Source organism: Myiozetetes cayanensis, unplaced genomic scaffold, assembly GCF_022539395.1.
Source record: "Myiozetetes cayanensis isolate MyiCay16 unplaced genomic scaffold, myiCay2020 scf14, whole genome shotgun sequence".
In the NCBI taxonomy this organism is placed as follows: Eukaryota; Metazoa; Chordata; class Aves; order Passeriformes; family Tyrannidae; genus Myiozetetes; species Myiozetetes cayanensis.
The window spans coordinates 18,249,469-18,272,265 of record NW_026087048.1 but is presented as its reverse complement, the minus strand read 5'-3'; the positions used below and the strand labels follow the sequence as shown (position 1 = coordinate 18,272,265).

Genomic DNA, 22,797 nt, shown 5'->3' with positions numbered 1-22,797 from the left:
GGACTAATATGTTTTCCCAATAGCTTTTCAAGGCTGAAACTGAGGTAAAATCCCTCTCCTGGTGACTGGCAGCACTACCAGGCAGCTGAGGGACCAAGTGCTAGAGGACAAGTGCCTTCAGGTGGAGTTTCTATAACCTGTAAAGTGCTTTTGCCAGTCAGCACCTGAATGCAACAGATGAGTGTTAAACTCAGGTTTTGAGGAGCTTTCTCTCTTCCTCTGCCTTAAGCTCAGTAGAGAAAGCTGCTTGGAAATCTGGCAGGGAATATATTGCCATCTGGCTGGTGTTATTTTTTCACTCTAGATTTATTTTTTCCCCCAGCACTGCAGAAAAAGGCAGCTTTGTGCACACAGACGTGTTTCAGCCGTGTCCTGCCCAGCAGGTACTCGGCAGCCGCTGGTGTTGGGTAAAGAATCTCACTCCCATGGTAGGCTGGAAGTCCTACCATGTATATTCCTGCTTCCAGGATGTGGGCTGTTGGCTGCTGCCCCGCTTGTTTTCATCAAAAGCTGCCGTGGCTCTGCAGTCTGATGCAGGACTAGTGATTCCTCGTGGGTTTTAGTGCTTTGTTGAAAGCTGCTGGTGCAGAGAGCCTTGCATTTTCCTGATCCTTCAGCTTGGCTCCCCGGTGTGGAAGCTCTCGTGCCTGTTTTTGCATTAAGCCCATTTTCTGTCTCAGTAGTCCTCAGGCCCAGCTTTGGCACCACAGCACCCAGGACTTCGATCTGTTTATCAGTGAGACCTCAGAACCCTTATGTGATGTGTTTCCTTCTTGTCCCTGTGGTGCTGTCCCCCCAGTTGTCCTGCTGCAGCTGGGTGTGATGGCTGCGAGGCTGCAAGTGTCCAAAGTGGCCTGGCTCTTCCTTCGTGCCCCAGGACAACTCCTGTTGCTGGTGTTTGCCCAGGGCTGGGCTTGCAGGTCAGTGTGGTCCGGCCACTGCCCCAGGTCAGGGTCTGGGGGTGCTCCTTGGTCTCTGCTTCCATCTGCTGGACAAGCACTGGTTCCTGCTCGCTCCCAGTCTCCCTTGGTGCCTCAGGGATTCTGCTGGCTCCTTTTGGCTGCGCTCACCTAATCCTGGGGATGGAAATCCCTTTCACGCACGTACGGACTGGGAGAACATTTCAGTGTCGAACCAACTCCTTGGCAAGACTGCCCTGCTTAGAGTGGAGTGGCAGCGAGCCTGGGGATGGGCTGAGCACAGCACATTCAGTGCAGCCCTGCCATGCAGGCAGCTCTGCCTGCTGAGGCCAGAGCTCCTCTGGTTTACTTCCACAAGGAATTAAAATATGAGTTGTTTGGATGCTGCATGAGTGGCTAGGGAGGGTCAGGCCAGAGATCCAGCAGTGCCATCTCCAGAAGTGACCACAGCAGATGCTGGAGTTCAGCATGTAAAAAAACTTGGGCAGAGAGGACATGGTGCTTTCCTTGGACATCTCCCTCAGCATCTGACAGTCAGGATCCCTGTCAGACAAAGTATCCCAGTCAGGAACATTTTGGGCTGGGGACTGCAGTGAGACCGTATTTAACAGTCGCAGTAAATGTGTCCATCATGAACTTGTCTGAACCTCTTGGTTTTTGAACTCTGGAGCATCCTGGGAGTTTGTACTGTGCAGAAAGGTCCTGCTTTTATTTGTTTGAGACCTGCTGCCAACAACTTTCTCTGCAGGCCGAAGGGTTCCTGGTGCTACGTGACTCCTCTGCGTTTACTTCTTCCTTCAACAACAAAAGTGTCCCTCAGAGTTAGAGGTATTTGAGAGAGCTGGAAGAACAGGGCTGCTACTGTTGAGGGTCATGAACAGTCTGCTCTGCTCAAGAGTGCTCCGGTTGTTTTCATCTGACAACAGAAATTTGGCTGCTGCAAAGGCATTTCCTTAACCTTCCCTTAACCTCTGCTCAGCAGTGGGCAGACACAGGCAGAAGGTTCATTTCAAGCAGAATATCCCCATCCCATTCTCAAGACATTGTGCAATGCAGCCTGGAGACCTTCCTGTAAACCTTGCTTGATTTTAGTGCTGGCTGTAGGTCTGTGCACGTACAAGCTGCTCAGGGCTCCCTCCTCCAGATGTCTGATGGCTGATCAATCTTTGTGCCGTCAGGTGAAGGCCGGGACACAGCCCTGACCTCTCCTTGCTGCAGTTTACAGCAGTCCAACATCTGGCTGTTAGGATTTCTTTAACCAAGTTACTGCATTCTTCCCAAGCTGTTCCAATGCCTTGGCGAGTGTTGGTGTTGCTCTGAGGACAGCAGTGTCTTTTTTTTTTTGTCTAGTGAACAAACATCCACATGGCAACAGTTCATGAAGGTGCTGGGTTGAAACTACTAATTTTCCATGGGAAATCCTGATATTAATTTAGGCCAGCACAGTTAGAGTAAATCTGCAGGGCAGATTGTTCATTTCTTTAGTAAAAATATCGTAGCCATGTAAAAGCAAGACCTGCTTTCCTCCTCCAAGTGGGCATGAGCCGTTTCCACAGGTGAGACAGCCTGGGGGAGCGTAGCCAGGGAGCCTGGGCTCTACCTTCTCTGTTTCTCTAGGGACTTCACAACTTGGAAGGACAGACTTTTCCTTTTGTTTTTTGCCATTAGGTTCCCAGCCCGCGGGAGGAGACGTCACCATCGTGGCCGCTCCGGAGAACACCACGGTGGTGGCCGGGGAGAGCGTGGTGATGGAGTGCATGGCGGCTGCTGACCCCACCCCCTTCGTCTCCTGGATACGGCAGGGTGAGTGTGAGGGACAGGGTTAAGTTTGTGTTCTCAAGAGGGACCTGTGGTTGCTTTATTTTAACAATCTATCAACAGGTGGAAGAATCTGTGGGGCGGGAAGGGTGCTCCCTACATGGGTGCCTAATGATGTAGGTGTCGGGTGTCCTTGCTCAAGTGGAATCATTAATTAAATCTTGAAGGTTACAGAGCACACCGTTCAATTTATAGTTGTTTGACCTGTGAAATACATGATGTCCTAGTTCCTGGATGCCTTTGGATCTAAGTTAGCCTTCCTCATTGTATGGATTTGGGCAGTGGAGGTCATGAAGATGGGGTCAGGTGTATGTCGCTCCTCCGGGGACTCGGAGGTTACTGGGGATACTGCGGAATGTGCCATTGCACCGCAGAAATAACTTGTATTACCCTGCAGCATTATAAGACTTGATAAGATCTGTTAATGCTTGGAGTGACTGGGACTGTTGCAGGGAGGTTTTTGTTGAGTGGAAGGATCGAGGAGCTGCTTAGGTCTCGTCAGAGGTGTACGAGTGAGCTGGGATGGCAGATGTTACCCAGGGCTGATAGCCAGAGTCACGAGGAGGATGCCAGTGTCACTTCACTGAGAGTCACATCCATCAGATGTGTTTCAGAGGCTCTAACTGAAGATATTTCTCAGCTCAGAGGTTGATTCTCTCCCAGAAAAGGCTCTCAGTCATTTTCATAAATCCGGGTCACAATTAAAGACTCCTCTCCCCTGTAACCATTTATCGTGGTTGGTTTTCAGCCCAGATTTGTCCACAGGCAGTGATTTTAGCATATAAAAATATTTCCTCTTCCCCACAAAAGAGGAGCAAAAAAACCTCAGAGGATACAACTCTGGAAATCAAATCAGCAAGGATTAAATGTTCTGGCAGAAATATTCCTGGTTTATCCTGTGCACTTCACGATTACAAATGCTCAGCGTTCCTGTGCTGATCACTTGCTCACTGCTTTACTGAGAGCTGCTGATGCCCATAGCAGAGTAGATATTATTAGAGTTAATTATTATTGTGAAAGTTTTTTGGAAGGAGGGAAGACAAGTGGGAAGTGGGGAAAGGTTGGTGTACCAGTTCTTTCCATGCTTCATTTCAAGTGTTTGCTTGATCCCAATCTGCCTCCTGGTGTGGACTCTTCAATTAAAAAAGATGGATTAACAGTGCTAGCCATTCTGTGTTATACAAGCATGTTTCTTTCCAAGCCTTCATTAAGGAGCAGGCTGGGTTACTGGACCATTAGTCATGCAGGGAACACCAAGGATGTACCTTCAGCTTGCCAGTTTGGCTCTTGCCAGCCTTGGTGGTGTCAGTTAATTGCTACCATCTGGAGTCAGGTTTTCCAACCGCTCCAGTGCAAACGGGGTGTGCAGATTGTCTCCTCCTGAGTGTGCAGCCACTGAACTGTGAGGCCCTGTGAAGCCCCCCCAAAATGGAGGGAGGGGGCAGAGGGTCTGCTCTCAGCCACATTCCCTGCTGGTGGTGCTAAGCTGGTGCAGCTGCTCGCGGTGGAGGTGGGGAGTTTGCTTCTGTGTGAGATCCAGGCTCAGCTGAAGTACAGGCAGGCAGTGCTGAGGTTGTGCTGCTGCAGGTGGAGAAGAACAAGGTCTGGTGGTGCACAGGTACTGCACAAATTGGCAGGTTTTCCCAGGCTGCCCACCTGTGCCAGCCCTCCCATCCAGGCCTCTCCTCAGCTTGTCCCCAGCTCTGGGTTTGTCTCCCTCACTCATTCAGTAAATTTGGGTTCACATCCAGGATGCAGAGGAGGGAGGAATCCCTGAGTTGTCAGTGACTCAGCACTCTTGCTGACAGCCCTCTGGGCTGGGGTTTGGGATTTGGGGGTCTCTCCACTCCCCAGCTGCGATCCTAGCGTTGTTTGCAAGCCCTCACAAAGGGCAGCCTGGGGCTCCCTCCCACGTTTGTGTACGTTTCTTCCTGCAGATGGAAAGCCCATTTCCACGGATGTGATTGTGCTGGGCAGGACCAATCTCCTCATTCCCTCCAGCCAGCCCCATCACTCTGGGGTGTATGTCTGCCGGGCCAACAAACCCCAAACCAGGCAGTTCGTTACCGCCGCCGCCGAGCTCCGGGTCCTGGGTGAGTAGAGAGCAGGGAAACACTCCAGGTAGAAATTGCTGACCAGGTAAAAATGCTGACCAGGTAGCTATGGATTGTGTGGACCAACACCCAGGAGATCCCCAAGGAGCTGTGTCTGTGGCCTGTGCTGGGTAAGATGGGAGCCAGGTTAGAGCCAGGAGGCCCTGGGTTGGGATAGCTCTCAGCGGGAGTGTCACCTCTTTAATTTGGGGTTTAGTTCCTGCTATTTACTGAACTGTTTTATGCCTTATTCTTGTTCTCCAGGGTTCTCCCATGGAAATCTCTATCAGCAATTAACTTCCAGTATCGTGGAAGCCAGCAGGGAGAACAGCCTAGGATCAGGGAACGCAGCACATGATTGATACAGAATTTATTTTTCCTTTTGGACAGAGTCTAAATTAAGCCTCTAGAGTCTGCCTGGCAAATCCTATCTTGTAAGCAAAGCTGCTACTGAATAAAACATAGCACCGAGCGGGGAGGAGAAGGGATTTGCTCTGCTATCTTTTCCTCCTCCTTCCCGCATTAATTTGCCCTCTCTCCTCCCAGCCACTCCCAGCATCTCCCAGGCTCCCGAAACCATCTCCCGCACCCGAGCCAGCACGGCCAGGTTTGTGTGCAAGGCGGAGGGGGAGCCAGCCCCCACCATCCACTGGCTGAAGAACGGGGAGCCCATCCTGTCCAACGGGCGCGTGAAGGTGCAGAGCAGCGGCAGCCTGGTCATCAACCAGATCGGCCTGGAGGACGCCGGCTACTACCAGTGCGTGGCTGAGAACAGCCTGGGCACGGCCTGTGCCACGGCCAAGCTCTCGGTGATCGTGAGGGAGGGTTTGCCCAGCGCTCCCAAGAAGGTGTCAGCCGTGTCCCTCTCCAGCACCACAGTCCTCGTGTCCTGGGAGCGCCCGGAGCACAACAGCGAGCAGATCATCGGCTTCTCCTTGCACTACCAGCGGGCCGTGGGTGGGTGTCACAACCTCCTTAAAAGGCACAAGGCACGGGTTGAGTTTCATTCCTAGCAATTCCAGTTGGTTTAGCTCTTTTCATTGCAGGTAGAGGAGTTTTCTCTTGGAGTCAGCACCAGCCTGTGGCAGTGCCTGCGGATTAACTGACCTATTCTAACTTGTTGAAGGCAGTAGCATGTCCACAAAGCTGAGTTGTCTGGATTCTAGCGGGACCAGGCACTGATTTTATACACATTGATTTTATATGCAAAGGGTATGATTGCTAATGGAGATATTAACCAGCTACACTGTGTACAAAGGCAGTCGCTAAATTATTCACACCCAGAATCTGAAGTGAGATACTTGAGTCTCTTGGGGTCTGTCTTCCCAAACAGCCAGCAAGCCAATACTCTTGCTGAACTGCTGCCAGAGCTCCTCTGGAAATTAAAACTGGTATCTGCAGCTGCCTCAGCATGGAGCTCAAGTCAGAATGGAGGTGTTAACATTGAGGCATTGGATGTTTCCGCTCAAAGAACTCATATAAGAGGTGGGGCTTGTGCAGGTGCTGGGGGAATTGGAGAATACATTGATTTTTAAAGTGGATTTACACTGTGGGCCTTGTGAGTTAAGTGATTTTTTTGTAGGAGTGTCTTGGCAGTTCACTGACCTGCTGATCAGTGTTTCCTTGGCTCCAGGAACAGATAACGTGGAGTACCAGTTTGCTGTCAATAATGACACCACTGAGCTGCAAGTCAAGGACCTGGAACCCAATACCAACTACGTGTTCTACGTGGTCGCGTATTCCCAGCTCGGAGCCAGCCGGACATCCTCTTCCATCATCGTCCAGACCATGGAGGACGGTGCGTTGAGTTAGATGGGCAGTGGTGCCTCCAAAATAATCCTGGCAGGAGCAGCTCCTAAAAACCCAAACCTGCACCTTGGTCTGATCGTCACTTGGGTGATTAAGGGCATGAAAATGACCTGGCTGACGCTGGGGCCCATGGGAATCCTTTGGCAACTGCAGTCAGCTCCTCAAGGCTTTCACCCAGCTCATATGATATTGCTCCAGGCTTGACTCCGGGCCAGACTTGATTTCAACTCAGAAGAAACATCTATTGCAATCTGTAGGGGTGGGAGCAGCCTTGAGGTCAGATGCCTTAAAAGCCAGTAGTTTGTGTTGATTTTGCCATTTATCACATAGCAGTAGAGGCAGAGTGCCAGGAGGACATGCACAGCTTTCCACAGGTTGCAGGACAGGCAAACAGTGATGATTTTGGCAGACCTCATGTGCTTTATGTGCTTTTAATGCTCCCAACAGTGACCTGCGTGGTCCCATGTGTGTGTGTGTCTGAAGCCTGAAAGGCTGAGTTGAAAGCAGGAAAGCTGCCTGCAGCCAGAGCTGTTGTTCTTGAGGGAATGAGGATTCCCAGGCTGCAGGCTGGATCTGTGAGCCATTTCCTTCAGTGTCTCCTTCGTGCTCCACATACAGCACGGGCCGATAGCTGGTGTGTGCCAGCCTGCCCAGTCTGCAGTTCCCAGGGTCCCTGGGAGCAGTGTGGCTGGGCAGGCTCTGCTCAGCCTGGAAGTGGAGCAGCCCACCATCTCCCCTCCCCAGCCACCCCTCTGATGCTCCCAGGGGTATTGGTTCCCCCGGGGCAGACACCGTGTCACCAGTGGCTGTGGCAGGGCCAAGACCAGGTAGTGTCCTCCAGCCAACTCAGAGTTCTGGCAGAAATGTGCTGAGATCTTGCTCTGCTCTTGCTGACTTCTCGTGGTTGATTCCACCCAGTTCCCAGTGCTGCCCCTCAGCTGTCCCTGTCCAGCATGACCCCTGGGGACATCCGTGTGACGTGGCTGCCCCTTCCTCCAGAGCTGAGCAACGGCAAGATAACCAAGTACAAGATCGACTACTGCACGCTCAAGGAAGGTGAGGGGAGCTCCATCTGGGGGGTTGAGTCCTCTGCTCCAGGGGTGTTAACAGTGTGTTGTGGGGAGGGGAGGAGGTGCAAGGCTGGAAATGGGGGGACCCCTTTTACCCCAGGCAGAGCAGCCCTCTTGTAGCCTGGCCCTGCTGGTCATGGCAATGCCCTGTGCTGCTTCACACGACTTCAAGATGCCCTTTCCTGTGACTGTGGAGAAGCTGTGTCCCCAGGGGAATGGCCTGACCTATGTTTGTGCTGCCCAGGAATGTCTGCATAAGCAACCTTTCACTGCCACCTGAACTGTGAACTGTGTTTGGGGAAAGAGCTTTGTGCTGGTTGGGGACGAGGGGTAAATGCTTTCAATTTCTTTAAAATGGAGTCTAATCAAAGTGATCCTTGTGGAAAAAAAAAAACTAACAAGTAATCCTGTCCAGGCTGTGTTGCTCTATTGCTGAGTGTTTTCCAGTTTTGTTTATGCTGTCAGACACTCTAAGCAGCGTTCAGCAGGGATGGTAACATTTACCTTCACTGGATGTGGCTGTTCCAATTCCATGTGTGCTTGCTTTGCAAATCCTTCTGGGTATTTGCTCTTAAAACCGTCAAAGCTCTGCAGCTTCTCACTTCCCAGGGTCATGATTCTTCCTGAGAGAAGGATGGGGGGAGTGTGAGGTGCTGGACATGTTCCCATGTATTTGAACTGGATTAGTAGTCTGTGCAGTGATTCCTGGCTCTTGTTCTTTGCCTTGAGCCTGCACATGGCTCTGTGGTGCCGTAAAACCCTGGAAACACTTGCAATCCAGGGATCACACTCAGCAATACTCTGTTACATAGCAGGGACAGCGCTCCCGGCTGAGTTAATGCCCAGGGAAGCTGAAATTAAGACCTCTGCATTCTCCAAACAGGCAACATGAATCTTCAGCAAGACCAGTTAGTTGTTACAGTGAAAATCCCAGGCCATTCTCAGCTTAAATTTCCTGTTATCCCCCTTATGAACTTGGGTGGGCTGAAGAGGCAGCGATAAAACCTCCGTCTGGCTTGGGTGAAGGTGTGAATTTTGCAGAAAGCAGGGCTGCTGGACAGTTCTGGTTCAAATTAAGGTGAGGATTTAAATACAGCAGCGAGAAGCACTGGAACATACCATCAGCTCCCATCAGCTGTGCTCATGTTCCGCCGTCACGTCAGCAGCAGGGTTTCTGACAGCTCCCTCCGGGCAGGCTCCGTGTGCTGAAGGCAACCTGCAGTTTGGAATGTGATGAAGGGAGCTGTCAGTCAGGATATCAGCTCTGCCCAGCCTTCAGTTCTGGTTTTCCTCGGTGGCGTGAGATTGCGCTGGGCCAAGCCAAGCCGGCCCAGGGCGTTCAGGCCGCGTGGGGCAGCGAGGCTTGTGGCTGCTCAGCTGTGTTTGGCTGGGAAATCCCTGTTTCCAGCGGTGTCCCCTTGGTTCCAGCAGATCAGGTCACCTCCATCGAAGTGGGTGGAAATGAGACCCAGATCACACTCTACTCGCTCCATCCCAACAAAGTGTACAAAGTGCGGATCGCAGCCAGCACCGCTGTGGGATACGGGGCCCCCTCCGAGTGGACCCAGCACCGGACTCCTGACAGGGACAACCAGACACACGGTAGGAGCCTGGGAATGCCTGGGATTTGGGGCAGGGTGTGGGGAACTTGGGGCATTTTCAGAGATTCTTGCTTTGCTTTGGGAATTACAAGCGTTGGTTTTGGTTAGACCAAAGTGCTGACCTTTCTCTCGCTGCTCAGCAGCCCCTGTCCATCTCCCTGCTTGCCTGGGCAGTGAGTCTTTCCTCCCTCCGTGTGCAGCTGGGAAAGTTCTTAAAAAAGAAACAAACAAACAAAACCCCAGACCCCAGTGTTATGACATTTGGGAGGGAATAGACAATTCTGCCAGGCAGAGCTGAGCCCACAGCAGACTCCAGCAGTGGTTAAAGACAGGAATATCTCAGAATACACTGAGAAACCCCATAGTGGCTTTGTGACATTGTTGTATGACCCAGCTGGGATTGTAACTCTCCCACTCTCCACTGTCAGGCAGTGGAGACATCCCACTCAGCACAGCCTTTCCTCACATCCCTCCCTCACTACTGAGGGCAGGGAGGATTCAGTAGAGCAGGGAAATGGCGACAAGTGGCTGAACATTTTTCTCCTGCTCTTTTTTTCAGTTCCATTTGCCCCAACGGAACTAAAAGTCCGAGCAAAGATGGAGTCTCTCCTGATAACGTGGCAGCCCCCAGCCAACCATGCCCAGATATCTGGCTACAAGCTCTACTACCGAGAAGTGGGTCCGGAGGAGTCCAGCAATGAGAGCCCCTTGGATGGTGCTGAAGATGAGAGCTGGGACGTGGGACCCATAAAACTCAAGAAGAAAGTGAAGCAGTACGAGCTGACCCGACTGGGTGAGCTGGGTGCATCTTCCTAACAGTTGGTGTGGAGAGCCAGGGCCTGTCCCTTGCACTTTGCAGCATCCCAGGGTGCTCCCAGGAGGCTCAGTTGTTTGCTTGGCTGGAGATACACAGGGCCAGGGCCATGTGGGCTGTTTTAAGAGCACTCAAAACCCTTTCTGGAGTGGGGCTCTTGGGGCTTGTTCTGAACAGTTTAGGTCATGGAAATTTCTGATGCCTGTGTAGCAGGGATTGTATTTTTAACCAAGGGTTACCAATATACTTAGTATATGCTAATAAGTGATTCTTAATCAATTAGTTTTTTTAATGTGTCACTGTAAAGAGTGCCAAGACTGAAACCTCCAGTCAGGACAATGACCTCTCCTTCCCTGTGTGTTTCTAAGGAACTCCATAATTGCATCCTGTTTGAAATCTCTCTGTCTTACAATGCAGAGATGGGATAATTCACAGCATGCTAATTTTGGGCCACTATTCTCCTGCACCTCCCCCATAAGGGAAAAGAGATGTGAGTGTCCATGGCTGGAGAACATCTGCACAGCAGTCGGATCTGCCTGCCTGGCTCACTGCGCTCGGTGTTTCCCTTAAGGAGTTATGTCCCTAACATCTGATTGCATTAATTAATTGATTTGCCCGTTGATAGAGGATGGAGAGAGAGAGGGGAGAGTCATGGAAGATGAAAGTGGAGTTGTTCTGTCCCCCACTTTTATGTTTCTGCTCAGTGAGCTGAGCTGCAGGGCGCGTGTGCGTTGTGCTGGTTCCTCTTACACATGCAGCATATTTATTATGCACGGTGGAAAGGCCAGGCTGCAGCACCTGGAAGGGCTGGTTGTGCCATCACTGAGTGGGTTCCCAGCTCTGCCACTGAGAGAGTGTTAACAATGATGAGCTTCTCCGAAGAACTTTGGTCTGCAGTTATTGCGCTGGGGAAACCACACGCGAACATCATCACGCGCCGCTCCAACCGCTGGCAAGGCCGTCAGCGGAGGGGCTCGGAGCAGGCTGAATTGGTTCCAAATGCTCTGGCACGGTGATGCTGAGAGGGCTGCTTGTTCCCCTGTAATTACTTCCTTAAATTTGGGCATCCGTCAAGCCCTAATGGTTTCCTTACGACCTGGCGGTTGTGTGCCGGCTATTGCTGCGTCAGGAACCGAGTCTCGGGTTTCTCCCAGCCGTGGATGTTCCCTTTTCTCCCCTTGTGCTGTTGAATGATGTGCTCCTGCACGCGTCCAACAAAGGAAGGGTCAGGAATCTGGCTGTGCTGAGGAAGGCAGGGGGTCTGGACATGAAACAAGGAGGAGGAGTGGTTGGGATTTAGAAGGGTTTAGTTTTATGGCGCAGAGCTACTCTGGCAGGTACTTAGGTCTGCATCTTGTAGGCAGAGCTGGTAGTGATCTCAGGAAGGGTTGGCAGCCTTAATGTGATCTGCATGTGGGCTGATGGAGAATCAGCTGGGGGGATTTCCCAGCTCATGGATGTCTGCCAGGGAAGCACAGCACTGGAAACCTCTCCTGTGAGTCCCCTGTAAAAACAAAGAAAATACCCTACACTGTGTCTTGGGAGTACTTACAACAATCATCAAGTCCAACTGCTTGACTGCTGACCAAAAGTTAAAGCAAATTCTGTCCAAATGCCTTTTAAACACTGACAGGCTTGGGGCATCGACCACCCCTCTAGGAATCCTGTTCCAGTGTTAGAAATGGTGTCAGGAAATCCCAGGCTGGACACTGGGAATGCCAGGCTGTGGCTCAGATGTGCTCACAAACCATGTCAGTGCAGACAAGGTCCAGCACAGTCCCTGCATGTCCCTTGACTGAAGGCAGCACTCTGCCCTTTCTCTTGTCTTGGTTTGAGGTGTGGCCTGTAGGACAAAACTCCTGTCCCACTCCTTGCTCCTGCATAGCTCCTGGTTGTCCTTGGGGTTTTTTTTTTCCAGGAGCACAGCAGGGCAAGAAAGGAAGCACTTTGTGAGGTGAGCACTTTGAAAGGAGCACTTTGTGCCCTTCAAGGCACACCCCAGGCAGAGGTGGATGGGGGTGCAGAAACAGTTTTGCCAGAGCCTCTGGAGAGCAGTTGCTGTAACTCCCATCTCATGCTAATCTCTGGAGCAAACTGTGTGTCCTTAGAGTGGTATCACTAATGCCACCCCTTGTGTCTTGTCACAGAGGTGTGTGCTGAAGTCCTGGTGAGAGATGGGCAGCTGTTCAAGGACACATACGAAATCCAGCAATTTCATGAGCACAAAACCAAAAGGAAGCTGTCCTGAACCACCAGGAGGGCTTTTCCCTGAGGAATTCTTACTGATTTCCATCTTACTCTCTGTACTGGTGTAAAACTACCAGGGGCATAATTTATTCGAAAAATAAATGGTAAGAATCTGATCCTGTCTTCCACATTCCCATGAAGGAAGATTGCATTTCTCTGGGAGTCTGGAAGTTAGGATATTTTCCCACTTAAAGGCAAGTATTGCTGGCACCTGGCCAATATGAGCACCTTGAAACGCTGAGTGAAGCAACATATTTAGCATATTGGATATATTATGCAGTCATTCAGATTAGTGATTTGAAATGATCTGGACTAGATTATTCTGCTTATATTTAATGTATGATGGAATGCAGTGAAATACATCTGTTTTCATGCTGCCTACTAGCTTCTTGACAGCTTGATAGAGCTTTATGTCTGTCTGTTCTAAGAGCTCGAACATCTGGGCCTGTGTATAAAAAAATTGAAGGCAAACTTCTGACTGAGAAATCCGAAATACCCCTATTTTCAGGATGTGAGGCGCTCAGTCTTGGAGTTGAGCTCCCCTGGTTTCACGTGTGAGTGGCTGCTGTGCTCATCCTGCCCAGGGATGGAGACGGAGGACTCGTCCTCTCCTTCACTTCATTCCCCAACAGGAGCTTCCCACAGCTGCATCACATCTGTGAGCTCTTGCTCATCCTTTGGATCACATCATCCACAAAGGGCTCGTGTCCTAGCAAAGCCCAGCCAAAGGCTGGGGCATGAGGAGGAGTGTCTGTGCTGGTGAGAGAACGGGCTGTGGGGCTCTTTGTTCCAGCCCTTTGGAAGTTGAGTGCCCTTTGGTCTCATCCCCCTTGTGTGGGTTTGAAACATTTTTTTCTGTGGCTGGAGAGTGTGGAAATGCAGATCAGGCTGTCTTGGAGGCAGACAAAACTCTGTTTGCTTTTGGGATTCTTTAGGGAAGAAAAATGTGGCTGAGCTGTTTTTATATTCTGAGCGCGGACGTGTGTTGTGGAGCAGAGAAAGCCTTTGGTAATTGGTACCATCAGCCTCTGGGAGCGTAATCAGGGCAGTAATAATAAAATTGGCATCAGTAAGAAAGGTTTTATTCTGCTTACGTTGTCTGGCAAAGAGAGCAGTGATCTATGAGGGCAGGGAATGAAGAGGCATGTCCCAAATTAACAAACTTCATCAATGCGCTGCAGCCAAGGCAACCAGAGGCGGTGTGGACTGCTCTGGCTGGGCTCCTGAAGGGGTGGCTGCTGCAGGGAGTGTCTTCTTTGAGAACTTTGTATCTCCCAAGTTGTTTCCTCGATTAAACATCTCCATTAAAAAAATCCTCAGTGTTACAGCAGAAGGGTATTTCAGCTGATGAAAGGCTGGAGGAAAAAGAGGTGAATGTTGGACCTCACTGCTGGGACACAGAGCATCCTGTCCAGCAGCTCAGTTTGGGTCCAAGTGTGAGATTCCCCACACTTCAAGGCTCTCTGATAGGAAGAGTGTGTAATGAGGCCCCTCAGGTTTCTGGTGTGGGTTTTCTTTGCTTTTCTAATTGCAAATCAAGAAACTGCTGTGGAGTCAAAATAGTCACGATACAACAAGAGCTGCCAGTGACTTAACAGGGCATGTGAGGACTTGCTGGAAGGAAGATCCTCACAGCAGTGAGTAAATCAGAAAGGACTTTGGAAATGGGAGGTGCATTTGGGAGAGGAGAGAACATCCTCACTCCTCAAGAATAAGCAGTGCAGTGCAGTCTCTTCCATGGGGAAGAGAGGAGACACTCTGCAGGTTTCTTTAGTAGTTTGCAAGGGAGAAAGACCAGGAGATCTTGAGAGGATGTGCTACAAACCAGGACACTGATTAACCCTTGGGGGCTGGGGCAAGTCCATTTTCTGATGATAATTCCTCTTAAAAGTGAGGGGAGAACTAGAGAGCAGCTGTGCTCATACGAGCACCAGCTGTGACACAGTGTTTGTATGTGGGAAGCCTGTAAGTGGAAGGGGGACTCCCTGCTGTAATTTAGGTATTAGGTAATATTTATTTAGGTATTAGATAATAAAAACATATTTACTGTGTTCAGGCTACTTTCTTGGATGGTGAGAAAAGCTGGTAGAATCAAAGAAAACACATCTAACTGGGGAGGGTTGGTGACAAAAATAACCCCAGACAAACCCTGATTGATTTTTTTTTTTCCCCAGCTCCTGGGAAACTCTACGAGGTGAAGCTGGTGGCATTCAACAAGCACGAGGATGGTTATGCAGCTGTTTGGAAGGGCAAAACAGAGAAGGCACCGGCGACAGCAGTAGGTGAGCAAACCTCTTGGTTGTCTTTCCCCTCTGCCTGGCACGTGGCTTCCAAGGTAAGGGTAAAGGGAGAGCTACAGAAGATGAACTTCAGGAAGGACAATATCAAAATGGGAATGGTCCCAGTGTAAGGCAGCTTCCTCTGACAGCCATTGCAAAATGCATTGGAGGAATTGGGAAGGAGAGAAAGGAACAAAATATCCCCCTTCTCCTTAGGGTTGTTCTTACACTGCGTGTGAGGTTTGCACCACCCCCAGCCGAAGGGGAGGAGGAGAGTTTTGAGATGGGTGGTGGGGAAATCACTGTCACATACATCTCCACATCTCTTTTCTTTCTGCCTTGCACCACAGATCCCCCTGTGCAGAAGGGTCCTCCTCTGCCTCCAGTCCAAGTGTATGCAGAGTCCAACAGCTCGACTTCCATATGGCTCCGGTGGAAGAAGCCTGACTTCACAACAGTCAAGATTGTCAACTACACCGTGCGCTTCAGCCCCTGGGGCCTGAAAAACGCCTCCCTCGTGACATACTACACCAGGTAAACAGGGATGCCCAGGGTTCATCTGCCATGGATTGCTCGTGTCAGCAGTGAACACAGGGCAGGAGCAACCTGCATGGAATTTCCAGTACTTGGCAAAATCCTGGGTGCTGGGAACATCTGCTATGGTCACAGGAAATGTTCAGAACTGCTGAGATGTCGCAGTGGGGCTTGTCTTTGACTTGAATACCAAGGAATCATTTACTGGTCTCTGCATCTTTTTTTATCTGTTTGGACCTTACACAGTTGTTTCTCCATTAACAACATGGCTGGGTGCAATTATGGCCAGTCTCAAAGCACTCATGATGTGTGAGATGGTCCTCACAAGTTTGGTCTGTAAATTGCTAGAGTTTAAGCAGTTACAATAATTTGGGGATGTATTTTCCATCTGGTTTCCTGTGCAGATTTTCAGCCTCTAACCAGGCTGTTTTCAGGCTTTTCCATGCAAGTACATCAGAAATGATCCTGGAGACTGGGAACTGCTTTGCTCTGTGCCTGGGAGCTGAGTGTTCATGCACTCACGTGGCTGCAGGAGACAAAGTTTTAGGTGAAAAACCAAATACTGTAAGAATTAGGATAATCTCTTAGAGTGCTCCTGGTGAGGTGTCAAGGTGACAGGGGGGAACCATCAGGTGTTCATGCCCTTGTGCTGTGTCCTCTCTCTCCAGCTCTGATGAAGACATTCTCATCAGTGGGCTGAAGCCCTACACCAGGTACGAGTTTGCCGTGCAGTCCAACGGTGTGGGCATCGACGGCCCCTTCGGCAGCGTGGTGGAGCGCTTCACCCTGCCCGACCGTGAGTACTGATGGCGACCGAGCCCCGACTTGCCCTGCTGTCCCCTGAATCTCTGTCAGTTCCCTCCTGACTTACCCTGAGAGATGTGGTCCCAGCCCCGCTCTGAGCTCTGCTGTCCCTGAGAGACACCCTGGGGGCGAATGCTCTGCCACTCTTTCTGCTGCTCAGGCTGGGTCTTGTCTCTGCCAGGCCCCTCCACTCCTCCGTCTGACCTGCGGCTGCACCCGCTCAACCCCTACGCTGTGCAGGTGCACTGGTGCCCACCCGCGGAGCCCAACGGCATCATCGTGGAGTACCTCATCCTCTACAACGCCAACAACACGCAGCCTGATGACATGTGGACCTTGCTGACGCGGGAAGGTGAGCCTCCTCCAGGTGCTGCACTACCCCACCGCTCCTCCTGCCTCCTGCCCCGCCTCTGGAGCGCTGGTCGCTCAGTCCTGCTGCCCTGATTTTTGCCTCACCAAATACTGAAGAGCTCCTGGTGCCAGCTTGCCTGGAGCCACGTGCTGAGCCTTGCTCCTGGTCACATCAGAGAGTGCAGGGACACAACTACTGAGAGACACGAAACCAAACATGTCTAGGGCTGAAACAGCCATTGCCACCCAGGAAACATCCCGCAGATACAGGCTGGCAGCCAGTAATTCCTAGAAAAACGTGTGCCAGCAGCACCATGTGCAGTCTGCATCATCAGCTCTGTAAGCAGCAAGTTCATTAATACTGAAGAGGTGTATGAAATGCCTCTTGGAGCTCATGTCACAAAACCCCTCACTTCTGAAGGTTCAAGCAGAATTCTGCTGCTGCTTTGCTGCACCCTCTGAATGGTCTTGAAACTGCACATTTTAAATTTCTTTTGACTTGCTTTTGGTCAGGAAATATCTTCAGCACTGAAGTGCACGGCCTGGAAAGTGATACAAGGTACTTCTTCAAGATGGGAGCAAAGACAGTCGTGGGATCCGGTCCCTATTCCAACGTTAAGGACGTGCACACCCTCCGGGAGAAGCTGTCTGGTATGAATTCCCCCCTTGTCCCGGGGCAGGAAGTGAGAGCTGTGTTGCTGAAGGCCATGATTTGTCAGCAGTGACGTTTCTGATTGCCAAGCCATTGCCTGATGTCACTGTGTAGGACGTGAGATATAATTCTGTGTAGGCCAGAGCAGGGGATCACAGCACAGCCCTCAGATGTGCAGCTCCAGAACCCATCCTACAGCCAAACTTCATCCCTCTTCCCCATCCCAGTTCCTCTGGAAGGGCACATGCAGCCTTTCTGTAGTGTGAGATGAATTAATGTGCACAGATGCCAGTTTGCCTTAAGCTGCTCTAAATTGTCACTGCCAAGGAATCTTCCTCCTTTATGTGTATAGAATCACAGAACCATGGAATAGTTTGGGGTTGGAAGGGACTTCTAAAGGCATTGCCTGTTGGGTTTAGTACAGCTGGTGCTTCTCTGAACATGAGACCACTTTGTGCCTTCTTCCTGCTGGCAGCTGAAATGGTGTATCCATCCTTCCTTCCCCTCCTAGATGTCCTGGATATCCACTCTGTCACGGGGATCATCGTGGGGGTTTGCCTGGGGCTGCTCTGCATCCTCTTCTGCATGTGTGCCAGCTTCCGAAACAGCAAGCACAGGTGGGTGTCAGCTCACCTGGCAGCAGGGAAAGGAGGCTGCTGTGGAAGGAGACAAACACACCATGAGCTGCCTCCCCTGTCCAGCTGTGCTGCCTGGGATCCAGTGCAGGACACAGTTAATGCACAGCTTGAATCTTGGGAGTGCTGGCTGGATAAGGAGCATATTTAGTATAATCTTTTCACTGATTTATTTTCTCAGTAGTTTCTCTTCAATTTGTGTTCTTAGACTAGTAGGGTGGGTTTTTTTTTCAGAGAAGCAAAAGCCCCAAGAAAATGGAAGAACCGGATTATTACCTTTGTGTGTTAGTGTGGGCAGTGTTTTGCTTCTGAGGTTGGACAGCTCTAAGGATGTTTGGAAATGGTTTGTTAACTTCCAGCTGGGAAAATAATGAAAGACTTCCCAGTGAGTGACAGGCTGGTTTAAGGAGGATTGGATGCAGCCCAAAGCCCCCTGCTGTCCCAGGGGTCTGAGTCCAGCCACAAGCATTTGGAAAGACCACGAGCAGAAAACAGCTCAGTTGCTGAGAAGAGCTTTGAGCTTCCAGCAGATCTCAGGACTAGGGACAGGCAGCTTCTGGAGTCTTGTCCTAATGTGGCCACTGAACTTTCCTGCCCTGTTGCATCTCTTACCTGTAAAGCAGAGGTGACAGGACTGACACAGCTCACCATGGGCCAGGGTTAGTGAGTGTCCTGCTCCAGTGCTGGGACTCGTGGTGTCTGATGGCCTTAGGATCTGCAGGGAGAGCTTGGCATCCCTCACTGGGATTTGTCTGAGCTTTGGGATTAGCAAAGGTGGTGGAGATGCATCTGCAGTGAAAGCTGTTACAGTGGGATGTGGACAGAGGATCCCCTTCCTCTGGAGGGGAGGGCTTGGGCTGTGGGCTTCCCCAAGGACCAGCTGAGATGTCAGCTCTCGCTTGTTTTCCCTCAGGGAGGCCCTGCCAGGCCTGGATTCCCAGGCTGCTGGCAACCACACGTACTACCACCGGAGCAGGCAGGGGATGGCTGCTCCCAGTGCCACCCTGGACTCACACGAGCTCGAGTCCCTCATGTCCCCGCTCCCAGAGGATGCCCCCATGCCCCTGGGGGACATCACAGAGCTGACAGAGGTGCACAGCCTCATCCACATGAGCCTGCCCGAGGACATCCTCCATGGGAAGAGGAAGGTAAGGACACATGCACGTGGTGACTGGGCTCCCCCCCGGGCACAAGCCTTTGTTTGGTGTGTGGTGCTGGGCAGCCAGGCTTGGATCCTGTCCTGGCTCTGCAGTGCTGGCACAGCTGGTGCTGGGCAGCCATGCATTTCCCTCTCTGTAAAACTGACTGGCTCAGCCTCGGCTGTCAGATCTAATTTGGGATCCCTGTGCCACCTACTACTGCTTTTCACTTCCTGGGACAGTGATCCTTCATCCCAAGAAGCTGCTGCCAAACTTGGTGCTGCAGAAAGGTGCACTTTTCCTGTTGCTGTGGCATGTGGATGGTGTGAGGAAATGTGATGTCTAGAGCAGACACTCAGCCTTTTGCTTGGAGTAAAAGGAGCTGTGTCCATAAATAGTATATCCATTGGAATGCCCCAGAAGATAAACAAGAGGTGAAACTGGAGGGTTTTTGTGAACCTTATTTTTTTTAAGTTGTTTTTTCTGGCCCTGCTCGGTTTGCCTGACATTGCATTGTCTTTCATTCCTCCCTGCCCATTTTGTCTTTCAAGCTTGCCTGAAACATTTCATTCCATTAGGGAACCTTTAATTGGCCTAATTTAGTTAATCTGTTTATGTCTCTCTTTGTAGCCCTGGGAGAGCATGTAAAGTAATTAGGAGGTTCAGTAAAACAAATGCGTTGTGAGCACGTGGGATTTCAGGTTTGCATCAGCGATGCGCTCGTGGGTCACTGGAGGGAAGGTGAGTTCGGGTACCTGGCTGACCACGAGCCCTGTCCTGGCTGTGAGAGGCAGTGCAGATGTGATCTTCTGGAACCTCAGAGTCTTCAGCTGAGCTAGAAGACATCTGTGGTGTCCCTGGGAGCTGAAGCCGTGCCCGTGGCCATCCCCGCTGCCGTGTCAGATCAGCGCTCAGCTGGAGGAGAGGCTGTTTGTTTGCAGCCCAAGCCACATCCAGGGATTGTGGTGGAATGTGGCTGCCTGTCTGGACCCAAGCCGAAGAGTGTGAGGAATTTCCTACAGCTCTTTCTGTTAAATAAGGAACAAATGTTTTCAGGGATGGGGACTTACCCTTGAGAACAGGTCAGGCTGGGGGAAAGTTCCCTTCTTTGTGAGGCCTTTCTGGGGACAGCATATCCAGATCTCTTCCAAGGCAGGAGGGTTTCTCTTCCTGCAGGGGTTTAAACCAAGATGTGCATGAGTGCAGAGCAGGGGCTGGAGAGGGCAGTGCCAAGGCCTGGCTGCTCAGGGCTCAGCCTGAGAGCTGGGGCCCTCAGAGGCTGCCAGGGACCAGCAGCGAGTTATGGTCAGAGACCAGAGCTTTGGGGAGAGGGACAGTTCTGGCTGTAGGGTCTGTGCCTTCATAATTGGATGGGAAAAGGCTACTGAGAGTTAAATTCACTGAGGATTTTTCTTTTTGATGGATGTGGATAGGCAAGCAAGGGTCACTGGGAAGCAGCTGCAGGCAGCCACGTGGAGAGCAGCGTTGTCACCAGTGCCGAGCAGGGAGGGGGACCTGGCAGGTGGAGGAGATGGAATGGTGGCCCAGAGCAACAGGCTGTTGTTCCTGGGAGTGGGCACTGGAGGGAGATGTGCTCCCATGCAGGAGACCCCTCTCCCTCCACTGCCGGGCTCCTGCTGGAAGTGTCACCTGAGCACATTCCATCCTCTCTGTCCTGTGTATAGGTGCAGAGTATAATCAAGGGTGAAAAGACTCAGAAACACATTTATGCTGCAGTTGCTAAGGGGCCCCATGTGTGGAGGAGGTTGTGATGTTCCCTGGCTGGGTGGTCAAGGAGTTGGGCAGTTCTGGAGCAGTGCACACCTGCCTGGTGCCCACCAGATGTGAATCAGGTCTGAGCAGTTGAGAGTGTGTACATCTCCCTGCTTGTGCACAAAGTGCCTCTAGTCGAGGCCCTGGAGTGGGTGTGGGTTCCTTGGGTTGTCCTGTGTGCTCCAAATAGCTCCCTCCAGCAGCCATTGAGTCTGGAAACCCCCAGGGACCCTGCCTGGAACAGAGTGTTGTGGGAGCTTTGCACCCTGCAGTGACCAGCTGCCTTTGGTGCCTTCTCTTTTCTTCTCTCATGCTGTGTGTGGTTGGGGCTGGGAAAACCCATGGCAAGGAATGTGATCGAGCCACAGGAAAGAGAAAATCCTCGTGGAAGGAAATTCCTGCTCCAGCCTGGCAAGGGGAAGCTCCCTGGGGTGCTCTAGGTTGGATAATATGACTGGCAGTCTTATTCAAAAAAGAGAGGAAGTGAGAAATGTTTCAAGTCAAGATCACCAGTCCCTTCGAACTTATGGCCGTGATTCCTCTTGAGCTGTTACAAATAATGCTGGGGGTGCAGGTGGAAGGTGGGGCAGTCCCAGAGGAGTCTCCTGCCCCCCTGTCCCTGCCTGCAGGACACAAAGGTGCCACTGCAGCCGAGCTGTCAGCACAGGGCCCCTCTGGATGCTGGCAGCTCCACTGGGCAGCAGAACACAGCCATTTAGAGGCCCATTTTCCTTCCTTTCTGTGTGTTTCCCAGTGTCACAGGGAAGGATTTATTAAGACACTGTCAAGTGATGTTCCTCTCTTACTGTCTTCCCCTTGCAAGTGACCCCTCCCTGATGTCCTGGGCATCCCCGTTAGAACGGACACCGTCGAGCACAGGCTGTGGGGACACAGCTCTGTCTCCCCTGACAGATGGACTGAGGATGATAAAATGGCTCTGCTCCAGACAGCTCTGTCACTGCTGCTTTTGGGCCAAGCAATTTAGAGGGTGGGGAAGAATGTTAAAAAGCATCTGCTTTCCGTGGAAGACTTCGGCTTTTCATTGAGTGAAGCCAAACCCAAGTGTTTTGGCTTGGAAGTGTTTGCTGTTGTGCTCCTTGCGAGCTGGAACCTTCCTTGCTTGCCGTCCTGCTCCTTCCCTGAGGGCCTCCTTCCCGCAGGACTGTGTTTCCCATGAAGCATCCCTGGGACTCGGAGAGCAAAAGCTGTAACACATCAGGGAACTTGGATCTACCCGGGTTGTTTGTCATTTTCGTGTTGAAACTTTTGTGCGTGGAAAAGAAGTCCCAGTGTTTTCTGAGAAGTCTCAGATGAGAGCTGTGATGCTGGTGACAGCAAGCAGAGGCTCTCCTTTATCTCTTAAGGAAGAGGTCTGTGTTCTGTTGCATCCCAGCTGTGGGCAGGGATGTTGGGATGTTTGCGTGACATGGAGCCTTCCCGCTCCCACCGGCTGTTCAGCAATCCTTTCCCTCTGCTGTGACACTCTCAAAAGCTGGGCACATCTGAAATGTCCCCAGCCTTGTTTTGCACAGGACTTCAAGCTCCTTTAAATAACCATCCTCATAAAACAGGGGAGGTTTCAAGTTGAACTTTTCCTACGTGTTCATTCTCAGCTCATATATTTGCATGGAATCGTGACTTGTCACTGAGAAGGTAACACGATCTAGGCACGTTTTTACCAGCCAGAGTTTCTATAAAAAGGCTAAAATGAGAAGGCTTGTTTGCTTTGATAAGGATTTAGCTGTAATGGAAATGCCTTTTATTGGAAGATGTTTTTATTAGTTTTCATTCTCGTGTTTGCAGTGAACTGACAAAGGGATTTTTCCCTCGTTAAATTAGTGTTAGACTGACACTCCTTGCTCTTTGCCTTCGTTACTCTGTTGTAAAAACTAAGAGAACATTTCCTTCCATCAACCGCTCGCTAGCCTCTCTCAAGTAAAGAAATTAGTTTCATTTATTACACCAAAAAATGCTACTTAAAAAAGCAGCAAAGCTTTCAGGCACACAGGATTTCTTCAGGTCTGTGATGAAAACAGACCTACAGTTAATTGCCGCTGCCCAACCTTAGAGCCTAAGCCCCAAGAGGGATTTGGGTTTTGCCTTCTTTTTTTTTTCTTTTTTTCCCCTCTCAAACATAATGTGCTCGAACAACATGTGGGACACAGGCCATGTTGTGTGGCTGATGGTTTTTTCTGTTTGTTGAAAGTTGCAAACTGGTACAAAACAAGTTTGTTCTTCGTTGCAGCCAATTTCAGCCA

At 50.9% G+C, this 22,797-nt stretch overlaps 1 protein-coding gene across 2 annotated transcripts in view; it reads left to right on the top strand.

The window, feature by feature from the left end:
• The window catches only part of IGDCC4 (immunoglobulin superfamily DCC subclass member 4), an 86,663-nt gene that overhangs the window by 54,965 nt on the left and 8,901 nt on the right, over window positions 1-22,797 (top strand). The window contains exons 5-18 of one of the 2 annotated variants that reach the window (XM_050309426.1): window positions 2,589-2,723; window positions 4,676-4,831; window positions 5,378-5,788; window positions 6,465-6,629; window positions 7,559-7,696; window positions 9,142-9,312; window positions 9,871-10,104; window positions 14,547-14,654; window positions 15,002-15,185; window positions 15,854-15,981; window positions 16,171-16,341; window positions 16,854-16,991; window positions 17,504-17,609; window positions 18,541-18,775. In XM_050309426.1, the coding sequence (XP_050165383.1) occupies window positions 2,589-2,723; window positions 4,676-4,831; window positions 5,378-5,788; window positions 6,465-6,629; window positions 7,559-7,696; window positions 9,142-9,312; window positions 9,871-10,104; window positions 14,547-14,654; window positions 15,002-15,185; window positions 15,854-15,981; window positions 16,171-16,341; window positions 16,854-16,991; window positions 17,504-17,609; window positions 18,541-18,775 (2,480 nt within the window). Of the gene's footprint in view, window positions 1-2,588; window positions 2,724-4,675; window positions 4,832-5,377; window positions 5,789-6,464; window positions 6,630-7,558; window positions 7,697-9,138; window positions 9,313-9,870; window positions 10,105-14,546; window positions 14,655-15,001; window positions 15,186-15,853; window positions 15,982-16,170; window positions 16,342-16,853; window positions 16,992-17,503; window positions 17,610-18,540; window positions 18,776-22,797 lie in introns of both variants that reach the window. The other variant, XM_050309425.1, reaches the window with a different exon arrangement.